This window comes from Nannochloropsis gaditana (genome assembly GCF_000240725.1).
Source record: "Nannochloropsis gaditana CCMP526 unplaced genomic scaffold scaffold304, whole genome shotgun sequence".
Lineage (NCBI taxonomy): Eukaryota > Eustigmatophyceae > Eustigmatales > Monodopsidaceae > Microchloropsis > Microchloropsis gaditana.
The window spans coordinates 1-15,710 of record NW_005803649.1 but is presented as its reverse complement, the minus strand read 5'-3'; the positions used below and the strand labels follow the sequence as shown (position 1 = coordinate 15,710).

The 15,710-nt window shown below is 49.2% G+C and overlaps 1 protein-coding gene across 1 annotated transcript; it reads left to right on the top strand.

Moving 5' to 3' along the window:
• The first annotated feature begins 1,411 nt into the window (after positions 1 to 1,411).
• On the top strand, positions 1,412 to 5,042 carry NGA_2092600 (uncharacterized protein). The gene is made up of 3 exons (XM_005855052.1): positions 1,412 to 1,831; positions 2,015 to 4,465; positions 4,614 to 5,042. Exons 1-2 carry the CDS (start codon positions 1,559 to 1,561, stop codon positions 3,719 to 3,721), a joined length of 1,980 nt encoding a protein of 659 aa, XP_005855114.1. The 5' UTR covers positions 1,412 to 1,558; the 3' UTR covers positions 3,722 to 4,465; positions 4,614 to 5,042.
• Positions 5,043 to 15,710: the final 10,668 nt, after the last annotated feature.

Sequence of the window (15,710 nt, the reverse complement as noted above, 5' to 3'; positions counted from 1 at the left end):
AGGTTATGATTGACCTCGAAGGTGAAATTAACATGTCTGGTTGAGTGAACTCTGGAGCATAAGGTGCCAGAGTCTACCCAGAAAATCTTACTCTCGGTACGTCAGTATAGTGGTGTGAAGTTACATAACCGCTAGCTAGGATCCGGGGGTGTTCTGAAAAATTATCACAGGTGCTCTTTTTCCACCTTTAACAATGAAGTGCGTTCATGTACGGTTACCGATTACGTGATAAATGCAACTAGGCTGCTTTTTTCCCCCTTCATTTACATGCGGCAGGTACCGTATATTCTAAGTAGAAGATGCATCAATTAGTAGTGATAGAGCTGATACTGACTTGGTGTAATCGAATCCGGAAAAATATCCATAAATAGGGCATATTTGTCGTACAAGAGGCAACGATACCAATTTTATTTAAGAAGTTGGGTGTTGAATAAAGCAAGCTGGGACTTTGATGATCTACACATTGTTGCTCTAGTAGCTTGTGTTGAAAGATGGTCATTGAAGTGATAGACTTTCCAGAAGAAAGGCTTTTTAGAAGGGAGGCAGGCATTCTCGGTAAAATGTAGCATTATCACACATCGGCAGTCAATATTCTTGCACCAAATACACGTTAACATTAAGTTGTATGCAATATCGCGCCTTCGTGGTAAAGCTCGTCAGTTAACCCCATGCAACGCTGCACTTCCACTCTCTCACGCTTGACTGAGTTGAAGGACATGCAAACAATACTGCCGCAGGATTTGACGGAAAAATGACACGTTAACCTACGAGCCTCCGAGAAAAAAAGGCCGCTGTAATGGGGGAAGATGTGCATGCGTTTCTATTTTAAAATGTGCGCGCTGTTACGGGGGGGTGAAGCGTTAGAAAAAGAAAGGAAGACAAAAAAAGCAAAAAAATAGAAATCCTCCTACGCAAGAGGTAGCAATTTGCGATTTCTCGCCGCCAACGGACTACTTATATTTGATTTGGTGTGTTGAAGTAACAAAATTTTGACGTTGTATTGGTCTTGCAAAGGAGAAACGCTATTTACAAGCCTCGATGAGTTCCTGAGGCCCTGTTCTCATCATTGAGCCTGTCGAGTGCGTCGCTGCTTCTCGCTGTCGCTGCCTTCCACGTCGAGCACATGGACACGGGACAAAGCACGAGGCACGCGTCTGCGAAGAAACATCAATTGCGATCACACTGCGCGATTTCTTTTTCCACGCGCCGCGCGCGTTTGATGTCTGTACGTTTGCCCTGGCCCTTGGAGCTCGGCCGCTGTTGACCGTTCATTTCTCCTCCCGAGTCCTTGCCGAGCCCATCTCCCTCTCCCTGTCCGCCCTTCCCAATCTTCCCCAAGCCTGGGCTCACCCCGCCTGGCGATGTCACCCATTCCAAAACTGACGTCCGACAATACGTCAACCACCATATGCAGCCCACATCACAGACATAGCAGCGAGAGCATTCCTTTGACGGGAAATAGGCTCCTGTTTTTTGACCGGCGCCGAGATTCACTCTAGGCCACCCAATTCAACTGCACCGCAAGCCGTGATACTCTGGGCTTTGTCCCGTTTCGACCATGACCGAATCCGACAAGGGCAGGGTTGGCAATCAATGTGGTCACCATGCCTCCGGCACATCAAGAGGTCATAAGAGAATACGAAGGCTCGCTGGATTCTGCTGCCTCGCCTCGTGCGTTCCCGTCAAAGCTTTTTTGGGTGCAGGCATGGGTGTAGGGCCGATGTCGACACCCGTTAGAGCTCAGACATTTCATCCTCTGACCTACCAATCAAGGCATGATGGCGTCGCAAACTCCATTCTAAACGGTCGAACCAGACTACAAGTAGCGCAGGTACGTTCTAGACGGCGCTCATGTCGCGGAGCAGTACATTGAGAAATCCGACCTGAAAGGACGTGTCATGTCCCCATGCGTTTGCCAAGCTCTTACTCGTTGTTCGTTGTTGAACGAGGATATTACTGATTGTTATCATTTCATGAACTTCTTACCTTTTGTTAATTTGACTCTCTTCATTAGATCCCAGCGCCCATGGATTGGAATGTGGCAGCATGGCCAGATCTCCCAATTGTAAACGAGACAGCCATGAGTGGACGAAACAACGAGATGCGGGCTGGCTGGGCGAAACTGAGCCATATGGGAAGCACATTGACACGCCCTGCGCAGTCCTCATCTGGAACTAAAGTAATTTTGAGCCCCTCTCCGAGCAAGAAATCGAGTGCCGACCGTGCTGTCCGGCAGGTTGTAGCTCAGGGCAGACTCGGCAAAGCAGTGGATTTGCTGGTGTCACTTAGTGAGGAGGAGGACGGCCTTCATGCGATTGACCGGGCTCTAGTCAACTTCGTTCTCTACAACTGCATGCGGCGCAGGGACTGGACACGTGCCCTGACCGTGCTGGACGCGCCCTTAATCGAGGTGGACGTGGTGGGATTCACCATGGCCATCAAGGCCTGCGGCCAGGCGCGACGGTGGAGGGAGGCTCTTGGCGTGCTGCGCGAAATGCAGGCGCGGGGTCTCCGCCCAGACTTGGTTTCCTTTAACACAGCTATGGATGCTTTGGGGAAGGCGGGACAGTACGATCTCGCTCTCGAATTGTTCACCGAGATTGAAGACCACGGTTTTGCGCCAAACCTGGTGTCTTACAACACTGCGATCCACGCTTGTGGGCGAGCTGGCATGGTAGACCGGGCCCACGAGCTCCTTCGAGAAATGCAAGGGCTGAGTGTGCGCCCGGATTCTGTGTCATACAACACCGTTATGGCCGCATTTGCGAAGAAGAATCAATGGAAGGCGGCGCTGGAACTGCTCGCAGAAATGAAGGAGGCACCTGGAGTCGATCCAGATCTGATTTCGTACAACACCGCCATGCACGTCTGTGCGAAGGCGGGCAGGTGGGAGCGGGCTACGGAGCTTTTGACCGAGGCTTTGGGCCAGGGGCTGCAGCCAGACGTGGTCTCATACAACACCGTTATGCACGCCTGCGGGCGCGCAGGCGAGTACTTGCAAGCATTGGACCTTTTTGGGATGATGGAGGAGGTGGGAGTCGCCCCAGATCGCGTGAGCTTCAACACTGCGATGCACGCATGCAACCGGGCCCTGAAATGGCAGGCGGCACTGCAGATTCTAAGAGAAATGGAGGCCCGAAGCATCGCCCCGAACGTGAAGAGCTACACCATCGCTGTGGACGCCTGTGGACGCGCAGGGGAGTGGGAACGGGCCTTGGAGCTGATGGAGGAGATGGAGGTTAGGGGTGTGCCGGCCAACGTGCACACGTACACGGCTGCCATGGACGCGTGCTGCCGGGGAGGCGCGGTGGATCGGGTGCTTGTGCTTTTGGAGGAGATGGACGGAAAGGGGGTCGAGCCTAACGTGGTCTCCTACACCATTGCTATGGACGCGATGAATCGAGTGGGCAAGTGGGATAGGGCGTCCGCTGTATTGGAGCAAATGGTGCAACGTGGCCTTCGCTTAGACTCGGTCTCCTATCGCACTGCCTTGAGCACGGCGGGTCGTGCCGGGGATGAGGAAGGAGAGCGCCTGACAAAGATTGTGCACGAGTCGCGACAGCGTGGCCACGCACGACAGCGCGGTGAGCGGAATGGACCCGGGGAAGGTGGGGAGAGCTCGGACGGCGACCTGGCAGGGGGCTACGGTGAGCTTTTTCCAACCGGTAGCCGACAGTTTCGACAAACCCAGATTGGCAGCAGCACCCTCTGGGGCCTATAGCGTGGTAAATGGTGACTAGTGTAGTTAAATGTTCACGACGACGGACACAAGCAATTATGCTCTTTGTTGTCTCAAACTGGCAGTCTTTCCCGCTGCTTGGTAGCAGAACTTTCAACAGAGGAGCACTCACGGGCGCAACCATAGTTGTTCCGTCCCTCCTCCATCTCCTCGCTATTTGTTTCGAGTCTCAAACCGAGTTCTTAGCGATTGTCGAAATATGGCGATTGACAAACACCGGCGGCACTTCGGTTTCCGCGCAATTTCTGGGGTTTTTTGGTTAGGGTTACCCTAACCACAAATAAAGCGGACAACTCGATCGCAAGCGATGTGTTGGAATAGATGGAACTTACGTATAACGTTTATGTTACTGGCATCTTGAAAATACACGCGATGGAACACATAAGTAATTTTAGGATCGAATGCCATGATTTACCATGCGGAAATGGAGACATTCGAAGGATGAAATCCACTTGATATGGTGAGCGACAAGTGGAGGTAAAGTGAGCCCATGCGCTTAGTTATCCCTTTTTCAGTTGAAGGTATTTGAGTATGAGCTGAGGTGTTTGGGGAACGCGCCGACCAAGTAATTGTAGAGATGAAGTAAAGCTAGCTAACAGAGAACTCTAGCCCAGGAATCGCCCGAATTGATTTTTTTCCTCTTGCTCATGCCAAGACTGGTTGATCACGTCGGCAGTGTGACACCACGGAAGGATCCATGACGTTCGAATCTGGACTCGTCAGCCTGTGAATAAATTAAACAATGATTGGATCAACAAAGGCATATGAGGAAAGGAATGGCGTATCACAGGTCGAGGAAGAGGGGTGATGACGCCATGAATTTTGTTTCTAAGTTTCTGATGCAAACTTTTGTGTTGCGTTGTTTCTCTCACCGAAAATTGTAGAGAAGAGTTGTCCGTTGAACCCCCAAAAATCTTTGTGAACGTCTTCGAAGGAGACAAAAAGTCGGTCACCAGGAATGTCTCCAGCAGCTTTCATAGCAGTTCCCAGAGCCTTGAGAAGAGCTTCTTTGTTCGCCTTCGCGTTGGCACCATAACCAATAGAGTGGACGCTTATCATTGCTGCAGGTGCTTTAGTTCCTCCAAATTGAAGGTTTGGGCTCACTGTCACGTCCACTGCAATGTACTGGTCAGGCTTATTGAGCACGTCACGAATAGCGTTGTGTGCAGCATCTGTCACAGCCTTGACTCCCGAGGCATCCAACTGAGCAGAGGTGCGAATATTGACAAAAGGCATGGTGAAATCTGTCAAGCAAGTAGCTTGATCTGACAGGTTGGACCGTGGACGACGGGTACGATATGCTAAAGGAAAAGGAATCGATCAGAAGAAATTGTTACAAATCGCAAATCCTCGCATCATGTCAGCAAGCTCTCGTGTCTCCTCTTCATGTGCCCTTGACTCGCTTGCTATACGTTGAGTTATCCAAACCGGCAAGTCAGTCGGTAATCCATGCTAAAGGTTATATATAGACGATAAGTAGAATGTGCAACACGATCTCACTTCGTAGGGACGCATCATAATCTAAAAGCCATTGGATGGCTTGGTTGGGGAGTATCAAGGAGGTATCAAGGATCAGGGAACCCATCGTACAATGACTTCGACAGTGTCGTGTTGTACCTGCTGATTGCTTGCTTTAGAATGGTGCACGAAGGCTCATCGTGCGTTAGAACGTGTGCACGAAGTCGCACACCCTTTATCGCTGGCTAAATGACTTAATTTTCGCCGGCACGTGCGGTCTCTCCTTGCAGCCTGTCGCCTGATGCTTGAAGAGAATTCGTCTCGCCTTCACTGCAAAATGACTATGAAGCTGATGCCCGAGATTCTGCGGACAATGCGGTGGTCTCCCAATGCGACGGCGACAAGACACATACATGCTGAGGCCCAGCATTACAGCACAGTTGCACGACTTTGACGGTGTCGTTTAGGATACTAGTTATGAGCAGAAATGGCATCGTTTTGGCTACGGCCTTGCTTCCCCCCCCCCCCAACGTCTACCCTTGCAGCACTCAATACCTCATTCCTTTCTGTTCTTATTGCCCAGCACATAGTCACGTATAAGCAGGATGGGCCGTTTGTCACTTGCTTGCTGTGTCTCGGCCCTTCTGGCCTTGACAACATATGCGATGATTGAGCCGGCTACCAAGATCAAGTTTGAGGAAACCATTTCTTTGCCAGGAAGCGTTGCCGGCCTTAGTCTTGCCGGTGTGGGTGTGCGTGTGAAAAAGTTGGTCGGACCTTTAGCTGTCAAGGTCTACGGCGTGGGTTTGTACGTTGACAAGGGCGTGGCGGTGAGAAAATTGAGCAAATTTAAGGGCCACAAAGCAGGATCCAAGGCACTATTCGATGCCCTGGAAACTGGAAATTTCGATAAAATTGTGCTCTTGAAGATGGCGCGAAAGGTGGGTGCGGCGACCCTGGTCAATGCCTTGGCAGAAAGCGTGAAGCCTCGCCTCGGAAAGGGCTCGGAAGCGGCGCTTCTGCAATTCCAAGATGTGCTTTTGGCAGGCCTCAAGGGCGGCGAGGCCGAGACCGGCAAGCAGTTCGGCTTTGGTATTCAGGGGGGCAGTAAATTGATCGTGACAATTAACGGAAAGAAACAGGGTGAGATAGCCAGCGGTCCTTTAGCTCAGGCACTGCTTAAAACTTACCTCGACAACAATGCCGTCTCTAAAGATATGAAGGAGTCGGTGGCCCAAGGGCTACTGACGTGGATCAATCTCGTGAAGTAAGACGTTTCAATCGACATCAAGATGGTTCTGTCTCTCGGATAGGGAAAAAAAAAACTGAAAAGAGAGTAACAGAAGAAGGAAAACTCAGCTTTCGGAACGCGTAGCTTTTGATAAGCTTCATTTTTATCCTGCGGCCTTTGTACACCTTCTAAACACAGCCGAAACGATTTTCACATCCCTCGTCGAGCCCTTTCAGAGGGCAACAAAGGCGGAGGGCGGGAAACCCTATTAGGCATGGAGGTCCTAGACGGGGCAGTCGATGCTGTGGCCGGGGACTCAGGGCTAGGGGCCGCATCCTTTACCCGCATCGGAGCAGGGATTTTGTGTGTGGTCCTCGCTGCCGCCTCTACCTCTCTGAAAAAGGTTGGAGGGCCCCAAGAGGTGACCTTATTGACGATCGCGGGGGGCGCGAAGCCCCCTGGGTCGACCTGCGTGACGATCGTGAAAACGGCGTTGTGGGGCTTGCCGGGCACGGGTTGGATGATGTTGGCGCCCATGAGAATCTCAGCGCGCACGTATTTGTCCGTCCGAGGCGCCTCAGGATGCTCGGCTCCGCGGTTGACGACAACGACAGTGCCGTCTTGCAGCTTGCGGTAGTGCACAACTGTGCAGAAGTCTCGAGGTTTGAAGAAAAACATAGGTGGACTGGCCGCCCATACCACCTTGGTGTGTTCGTTGATTGCCTCCAGGTCACGACCTTCCGCGTAGAACTTGTTGTATTCAGGCACTCGCGTATTGTCGGCGAAGAGGGCGAGAATGTCGTCCGGGCTGGCGGCCAGAGTGCCGCTGGCCTTGATGCAGCAGTATTTGGACACGCGCCCGTCCATGGAGGGAAGATTCTTGCGGTGCACGGTCACGCCCTTGGCGTCCGAGACGAGTTCCCATCCGTCTGCCTCTCCTTGGTCCAGGCACTCGAGCACCCGACGAAGGACTTTGTCGTTGAGGGAGTCCGCATACAGGTTGGACTCCTTGCGGGCAATCAGGTCGTCGTAGAGCCGGTTGAAATTCAAGAGCTGCTCCATCACTCGCTTCAGCGTCGCGTCAAGCTCCCCGCGCTGGTGCGACCAGTGCCGCAGCATCCGTTCCTGCTGCTCCCGCAGCCTCTCCACCACGCCTTCCAGCCGCGCTCGCTCGACGCGGACACCGGCTTTCCCCAGCCGGGCCAGCTTGGCTACCTCTTCTTCCCGCAGGCGCTGCACCAGGCCCCGGACTTGGTCGTCTTCCATGAAGAGGCGAGGGAAGACGTCGCTAGAGATGTGCATCATCCGATCAATGTAGCCGCGGACCTCAGCGGTACTGTTCAGGTACTGCGTCATAAACTGCTGAAAAGTCTCGTCCAGGCGGCGTTGCTGCTCCGCCACTTCGGCCTTGGTGAAGGGACCGAGCTTCCGCACCGTTCCCGAGAAGCGGCCCCAGGTGTCGTCGTACTGGCGCTTGAACTGCTCGAGGCTTTGGTTGAATCCCTGCTGGCGACTGCGCAATTCAGAACGCGTGAGCTCTGCCAGGCGCTGCTGCTGCTGGGCAATGCGCTCCATGTAGTCCTCTTGTAGAGCAGAGGCCTTGGCGAGCTGCTTATCCATATCCCTGCGCACATCCCGGGAGGCCGCCTCGTAATGTGTCTGAAAACGTGTTAAAGAGTCATCCAACCGGCTTCGGACCACACGGCGGTAGGAGTCAAGGCTCTCAACGCGGAACTGCCACTCGTCTACTAGCAGACCGACCCAGCGCCGGGGAACCGTCCATCCCGATCGGACACCGGCGTTGTCTGCAGTCGGCGGTGTTCTATTCAAATGTGCGGGAGGAGTGCGGTCGGTTACGGGCAGCGAAGAGACCGACGAAGAAGGATGGTTGGAGGCCCAAAGCGGTACATCTGTAAGACTCGGGCTTTTCATGGCAACAGCCGGTTTGACCTTCGCATCTCCTGTGTTATTCGATCTCATCTTGATTGCTTTGATGGACCTCTCGTTGTCTTTTCCTTTTTGTCTTTACCGGAAAAAAAAAAACAGCCAGTCTTCCCATTGGGACAGGAGGAATTGGTGTCCATGTTGAGTTCGTGCGCGACCTCCCGCACCACACTCGATTGCTCTTGGGTGACACACTGTCCGCGGTCGCACAAGAATGATGTAGAAAAAGAATGGCTAAATGTAGCAGCATCGATTTCGACCTCCAATTTGAAGGTCCTTTTAACAGACTGTACGGTGTCAGGGGGGCCATACCAGCACAACTTGATAAAAGCCTCTCAGGCGGAATGAAAAATGCGGGGGTTCTTGCGATGCTATGTGGTCGCTCCTCCTCCACCCCTTAGTCGTATTAAGCTTTATCACCTGCTGAAAAGTGAGTTACACGAATTATACTTGGCATGGCGCTCGCGAGGATCAGGGCGATCGATCAATTTATTTCTTGGCCTTGACGTTGCGGAGAAGCGCCAAGAAGAACACCGCTCGTGTGGGGCAACCCCGCCAAGATCCAGCTTCTAGAGAGCCGCGGAAACCATATGTCTTTCTGTGTTCCACACATGCTATCTGTATGATAATGTGTCAGAAGCAATCCTGTTGCTGGCAAAGTAGCTGTCCAAGCGTTCCGATCAAGTGCTCCTGGAGACCGACCACGGGTCGTTAAAAGAAAAGACATGTACGAAAACGGCTAGGCAAGCGCTTCCAATACTTGTTCTAAAAGTGAAATTATCGGGGTCTAGAATTTAATTGTGACCTCCATAATCACGGCCCAGCATCGTACGCGTAATCATTCCTCCTGAGCTCAAGTTTGGATGATAGGAGGCAGATACACTCGAGCATTCCTGGAAATTTTCATTTGGAAGTGATGGGACGTCAAGCCCGCAAGAAAACTTCGAACTGAGAACTGGCCTATGGAGGACGTCAGTGACGCATCCAATACCATTTTTTTTCACTTTACGAGGCGTTGAATTTTCCTTCTACTTGCCGATAACATAGAAACATATCGAAGTGTAGAACGGAGCCATTTCTGTACTTTAACAGTGCAAAGTGTGCAATCATATCATTTGTGTGATATTCCCGCACAGTGCCTCCTCATTAAGCAGAGAGCTCAAAGCATTTTCTTTCTCATGTTAAATTACTTGGAAGTTTCCATCTCCTTTCTCTGTAATCAAGCGAAGTTTCAAATGTTGACCCACGTGAGTGCGAATTTAGGGGCCAATACGTCATAACATGGTAATGGCAAACGATTTGCCACTGTCCAGAGTGAGGTCTCCTTGTTATTTGTTTCAGTCGTGATTTGCTCAGAAGTCTTTATCTAAAGTGATTCCACATTTAGAAGCACAAATCTTCATTTCAGGGACAGCTGCTTGGCTTCTTTCCACTCCTCGATGCACGGTCGGACTTGCCTTGGATGTGCCTTTGTGATTAGCACAGTTATTCATGCGTCGGGGAAAACTATGGAAAGTCCTGGTGAAATACATCACTCTGGACGATATTTGAATGGACTAAAAAATAATCGGGATGCGAGGTAGCGAAAATGGGGACGCGACATCAAATTTTGTCCCATCTGCCTAAAACTGATAGAAATAGCAGTGTTGCTAGGCAGGAGACCATTGAACAAGTAGGGGAGGATAAAGATCTCATCCCTACTGAAGTTCGCAAGGAGATATTTGCGGACATCGATCGAGAGTTCAATCGCGAAGCAGTACCCATTTAATCCGACATTTAATCCGACATAATGACCAAACTTTCCGCTGCTACCACTGTCAAAACTGTCGGATCGCCCTCAGAGCAAATTAGGAGCGAGCTCATCAGAGGTAGAGGGACATTCCCGGGAAAGTTTTGTGTCATTCTTATTGTGAACCATTTGAAGAGTTCAGAGACAATAAAACAAGAACTGTGCAGATTTACTCTATATTGCGATTGCTTCTTTCATCGTGTAGTGCGCATGCGAATGCCAATAAACACATATAGTCTTAACGGCCTTGGGCTACAGTCCCACCGTCTAAAGGCCATCCGCTCCTGGAATGATAGTAAGTAAGCCATACAAATCCGTGGTCGGTACCCACAAGGAAGAAGAGGGAAACAAGATATAACCGTCAACGTACACTGCGGGTTCGCTTGTGTCCCCTTCCTTAAGGTTGTCTACCGTGTCATTCACGCAGGGTGCGCTATCTATTCCTCGTCATGCCACGCAAAGTGCTCTCGACAGCCAAATAGCATTGCGTTGTCGAATTGCACAAATTTCAGGGCCGCTCGCAAGGCCACATTGCACTTATTAAACTTCTGATATTTTAGCACAGCGACGAAATGATAGGGAAAAAGCACGGAAAAGGATTTAAAAAATGAGAGCGCGAGACCGTCTTGGCAGTCCTTACCGAAGCTAAGAACAATTTAAACTTTGCCTATTAAATGAGGGTGCAATCAAGAGGTGCACGACATGACCCGCTCACCAGAAATGCACTTTGGATCAGCGTAGGTAAGAGGGGATGACCAAAACAAAGCCTGTGCCTTGATGTCTGCTCCTATTCCTTCTTTTCTAGGCTCTCTATAATGAAAAAAAAAAAAGTAGAAAAGTCCTGCGAATTGGCGAAATAAAAGGAAATGATACAGAGGAAAGTTCAAGTTTTTGAATAAAAATTACTGGAATGTCGCAGTCATTCAAGAAAATTGAGCTCATACAGTGAGACAAGTATCAAAAGCCAACAGGAGTACCGTGAATGATTATCATTAGAATAATTTGTAGAATTCGTGTACCAAAAATCTCTTACTAAAGGCACAAATGTCATTGTTGAGCTCCTGCATATTCGGCACAACTCAGTTCACAATGACCCAGGATAGGAAAGGTTTTTAGACATCTTCCTTCCTTGTCCTGTAGGTTGTCATTTTTGCGACCGTATGCCACAGAAAAAGCATTAAACGAATATGAAAGGATTATTTACAGGCATAAATGCACTTATAACGAAAGATGACTTCGTGATAGAGTACCAGTTCTCGCAACAAAGACTTTCCTGCTGCCCATCTGCGGGTCCTGCCTCGGAAATAATTTTGGTCAGTGTAATGTTTGGAGACACCTTGAAAACTTGTTAGCGAGAAGTTATTCGTGAAAAATGGCGCAAAGTCGACATAAGTCAACCATTCCCGAAGAATGATTTGCTATAATTTCTCCCAAGAAATTTTTCTGTGATCTGACATAGGTGCTGAATGGAAAAAATCGCAAAATATCAGAGCTTCGAAACAATATGCGCAAACTTTCTCGATGAAGCGCTAGGGGTCTTTTGTGGCTTTCCGTTAGATTCATCGAATGTATTCTGTGAAAATGACGGAACATTTTCTTTTGGGGACCACGAAGTAAAACACTAAGTTACCTTAACACAATTATGATTTCTCACTCATAGAATGGAAATCTGCTGAACATGAGACTCGAAAAATATAAAATGCCATGCATTATCCAGCTTTCCCAGTAGTCAGCTAATGCACACAGTCAAAATCTATAGAATTTATGCCTCTCAATCGAGGCTTGCAGTTTGACTGCGCTTGAAAGTTTCCATCAGCTCGAGTCATGGAAAACCTTTTAAGTTTACCTACTGAAAGTGACTCGGAATCCTTCGACACCTTCCGTTAGAGTGCTTCCATTTTTCTGAGAGATGCAGGAATGTGTTTATTTACTACCGACGTGAATGGAAATAAGAATTGTATTCTATGCAGAGCTCGGACAGAAGTATTTACCACCGTATGAAGTGGTGTTTACCACCGTATGAAGTGGTGAGATCAAAATATTGTAATGCTCTATAGGTTAGCTTGCTCTGTCCATTCCTGAGAACTCTTTGTACGCACAAGATATCTGATTTTTTGTAGTAAATCTAAGATTGGTTGCACTACATTACACTACGATCCTCTTCTGGTATAATAGAGCTGAGGTTTTAAAGATCAAGCTTTTGAACTCGTCGCAGGTACTTCTTTGCAGGACAGCGCTAAGGGCCTGCAGCGAGCTATCCCAGTTAATCAAATCGCTTTGTAGTGTATCAGAAAAATCTTGGAGTTTAATTTTTGAATACTTAATTTTGTGTAATCATCTTGAAAATTTGGTGATCATATGTCACAGGAGAGCTTTTGAAAGAGGTGCTTCTTTCATTTCACTTTAGTTCATGTTCACATCATCACCAGTCGCAATACTTTTGGGACTCGTGAAATTTAACATGACGATATAAATGCTTTTAGTCATTTGCGAAGGTATGGTGCCGATCATTCCAGACTTACCACAAGGTGATGGCATCATCTATATGATTAATTCCTGATAAGAGAGCGACTTCAATCATACACTGAGGCAAATAAAAGAATTGCCTCATTTCTTTTGCTGGCAAATCGATACTGGTCTTCTCACCAATTTGTGCAATTTTCTGCCTTGCTTGTTGACTCATTTTATTGGGCCAGAAATTAGAATTTGTTTCACGGATCACGTTCTAGATAGGTGACCTGAAAATGAAATACTACATATTTTCCGATGTGATGGCGGGAGTTTATAGTCTTAATTTTTTTTAAATATAAGCAAAAGTGGCTCCTTTGACTACTCGCGAATCAAATTGGTGGTCACGATCGAGACTCACGTATTTCGATGTCGGCTGCGCTCGTGGAGCGGAATGGCGGAGAGGGGATTTTAAATTCAAATTTTCGAATCGCTTTCGATTTGTGGCCATCGTACTGGAGGGACGGCGATTGGAAAGTGTAAAGTCATCTCATTATCCTTGCTCGAATTGTGCACATAATTAAGAGCCTAGTTGAATCTCCTTTTTAACAAATATTCTACCACTTCATGCTAATTTGCACGGTATGCCATTGCAGAAGCAGGATGCACACAAATCCCCTCTCCAGCAAAAGCGTTGCTCCTTCCTTCTCCGCAGTGTCTTACACCTAACACCGAAAATGCCTTAAATGCGTCTTTTAATTTTAATTGTCCTCGTAGTTCCTTCGCGTGGTATTCATTCTAGCCATTAAATGCCTGAAAGGCTTGGCTTCGAGGGAATACTTGGTTGAAGGTAGAAAACGACAAGACAGACGTCATGCGTGTCATTTTAAGGACGATGAGAACTATTCCGTAAAGCCACCTAGATTCAGTTTGTCTCGTTCCTTTTTATAGCGTTTCTACAGGGGCAATCCGTGCGAAAGGATGGGTAATGCGCAAGGCATGGTCAAATCCTCTGCGACACGTCAAATGTGAGTTGCACGTAGTGCACTGTCGTCAGGATTGGAAGAAAATTTGCACGGATTTCCCCTTTCGTAACCATTTCATATCGAGACTGTGATTTATTTCATTGTGGAAATCATCACGATCATACCCACGTGTGTATTGCCTTACTCTGACGTGATGATTTATTTACTAATATGGATTTTCTATTGAATTCTATAAGTGCGGATAAGCAACAAGAGCGAAAGCCCACCGTAGGTCGCAAAGCCGTAAATACCGATGGAAAAGTTGTTCAAATCGCTGCAGCAGCGGCTGTTATAGACAGTGACCACTGCAATCAACCGCGTTCGCACCAACAGCAGCGTACAGCTATCAAGGTCACCTCGGAGGCATCCAAACCTGCCGCCAAAGGTGGAGCCGGAGGCACTAGTCCAGGACACAAAGTCACAGTTGCGTCCACTTCGGGCTCGAGTGGCTATGTGACAGCAGGAATCAGAGACATCAAGTCAAAGTACGATATAGACCCCCGAGAGATTGGGCATGGCCACTATGGAGTTGTTCGCAAAGCAAAAAACCGAGAGACAGGGGAAGCATTTGCCATCAAGTCTATCCGTAAGGCTAAAGTCAGTCGGCTTGACTCATTGCGCCGAGAGATTGACATTTTACAGGCAGTTGATCACCCGCAGATCATCAAGCTGGTGGACGTGTATGAAGATGACAAATTCTTACATTTAGTGACGGAGCTTTGCACAGGCGGCGAGATGTTTGATCGCATCATCGCAAAGACTAAGTCGGCTGAAGGTCACTATTCTGAGAAAGACGCTGCCGTTATCATGCGCAAGATTTTAGATGCCATTGATTACTGCCACACGGTGCATAATATCTGCCACCGTGACTTGAAGCCCGAAAACTTCCTCTTCAAAACCGAGGACCCCTCTGCTGAACTGAAAATAATTGACTTCGGGCTTTCTCGCTTCGAGGACGACCAAAAATACATGACCACTCGCGTGGGAACACCTTACTGTAAGTATTCCCATGTGGGCGGCGGACTCGATTAGGCGTTACTGTCGTCTGTCGTCTGCTTTAAAGTACCCGTATCATAGAATCGTCAATACTCCTTCCTGCTCTTTTACGTAGTGAGAAATGACCCCCTTGTGGTAAATTCATACCCTTTTTTAGCCTTCTCCATTCTTTTCTTGCCATTCCTCTTTTTATGGACAGACATTGCACCTGAGGTGTTAAATCGCATGTATGACAAGTCTTGCGATCTGTGGTCCATCGGCGTCATTATGTACATCCTGCTTTGTGGCTACCCTCCCTTCTACGGTGATACTGACGCCGATATTTTCGCATCGGTGCGGCGCGCCGAGTTCACTTTTCCAAGCCCGGAGTGGGACGACATTTCCCCCAGCGCCAAGGATCTCATCCGCAAATTGCTGAGTAAAGACCCGCGAAAACGACCTTCGGCTGCCGCTGCTTTGAATCACGAGTGGTTTCAGGTATTAAAAAAGGACGGAGAGATTACACAGGCCCTGACAGAGCACCTTCGCAACAGCCTACGTCGGTTCATCGGCATGAATAAGCTCAAGCGCGTTGCCCTGACGATCATCGCCGAGCAGGTGGCGGAGGCCGACGTGGCGCACGTGCAGAAAGCCTTCGAGGCTCTGGACACGAATAAAGACGGCGTGATTACCGTGGCTGAGTTGCAGCAGGCGGCCGAGCAGGAGGGCCTTACTAATGTAAAGGAGCAGGTCGCGCGCCTCATGCACGGGGTGGACGTGAACGAGAACACCGCCATCGACTACAACGAGTTCCTCGCAGCGACGATGGAGCGCTCTGTGTACGTGCGTGACGAACACATCCGGCGTGCCTTTCAGCATTTTGATCAGGACATGGACGGACACATCACCGTGCAAGACCTGGTGGAGGCGCTCGGCACGGAGGAGAACGCGCGTGAGGTGCTTGGCGATATCGATCGCAACGGAGATGGCGTTATCAGCTTGGATGAGTTTAAAAACATGATGGAGGCGGCTGGCAGCTCCTCTTTCTCGCGTCACCTCGACGGCAAGTAGAGGCGCTGCACAATCCCAGCGGCCGCTTTC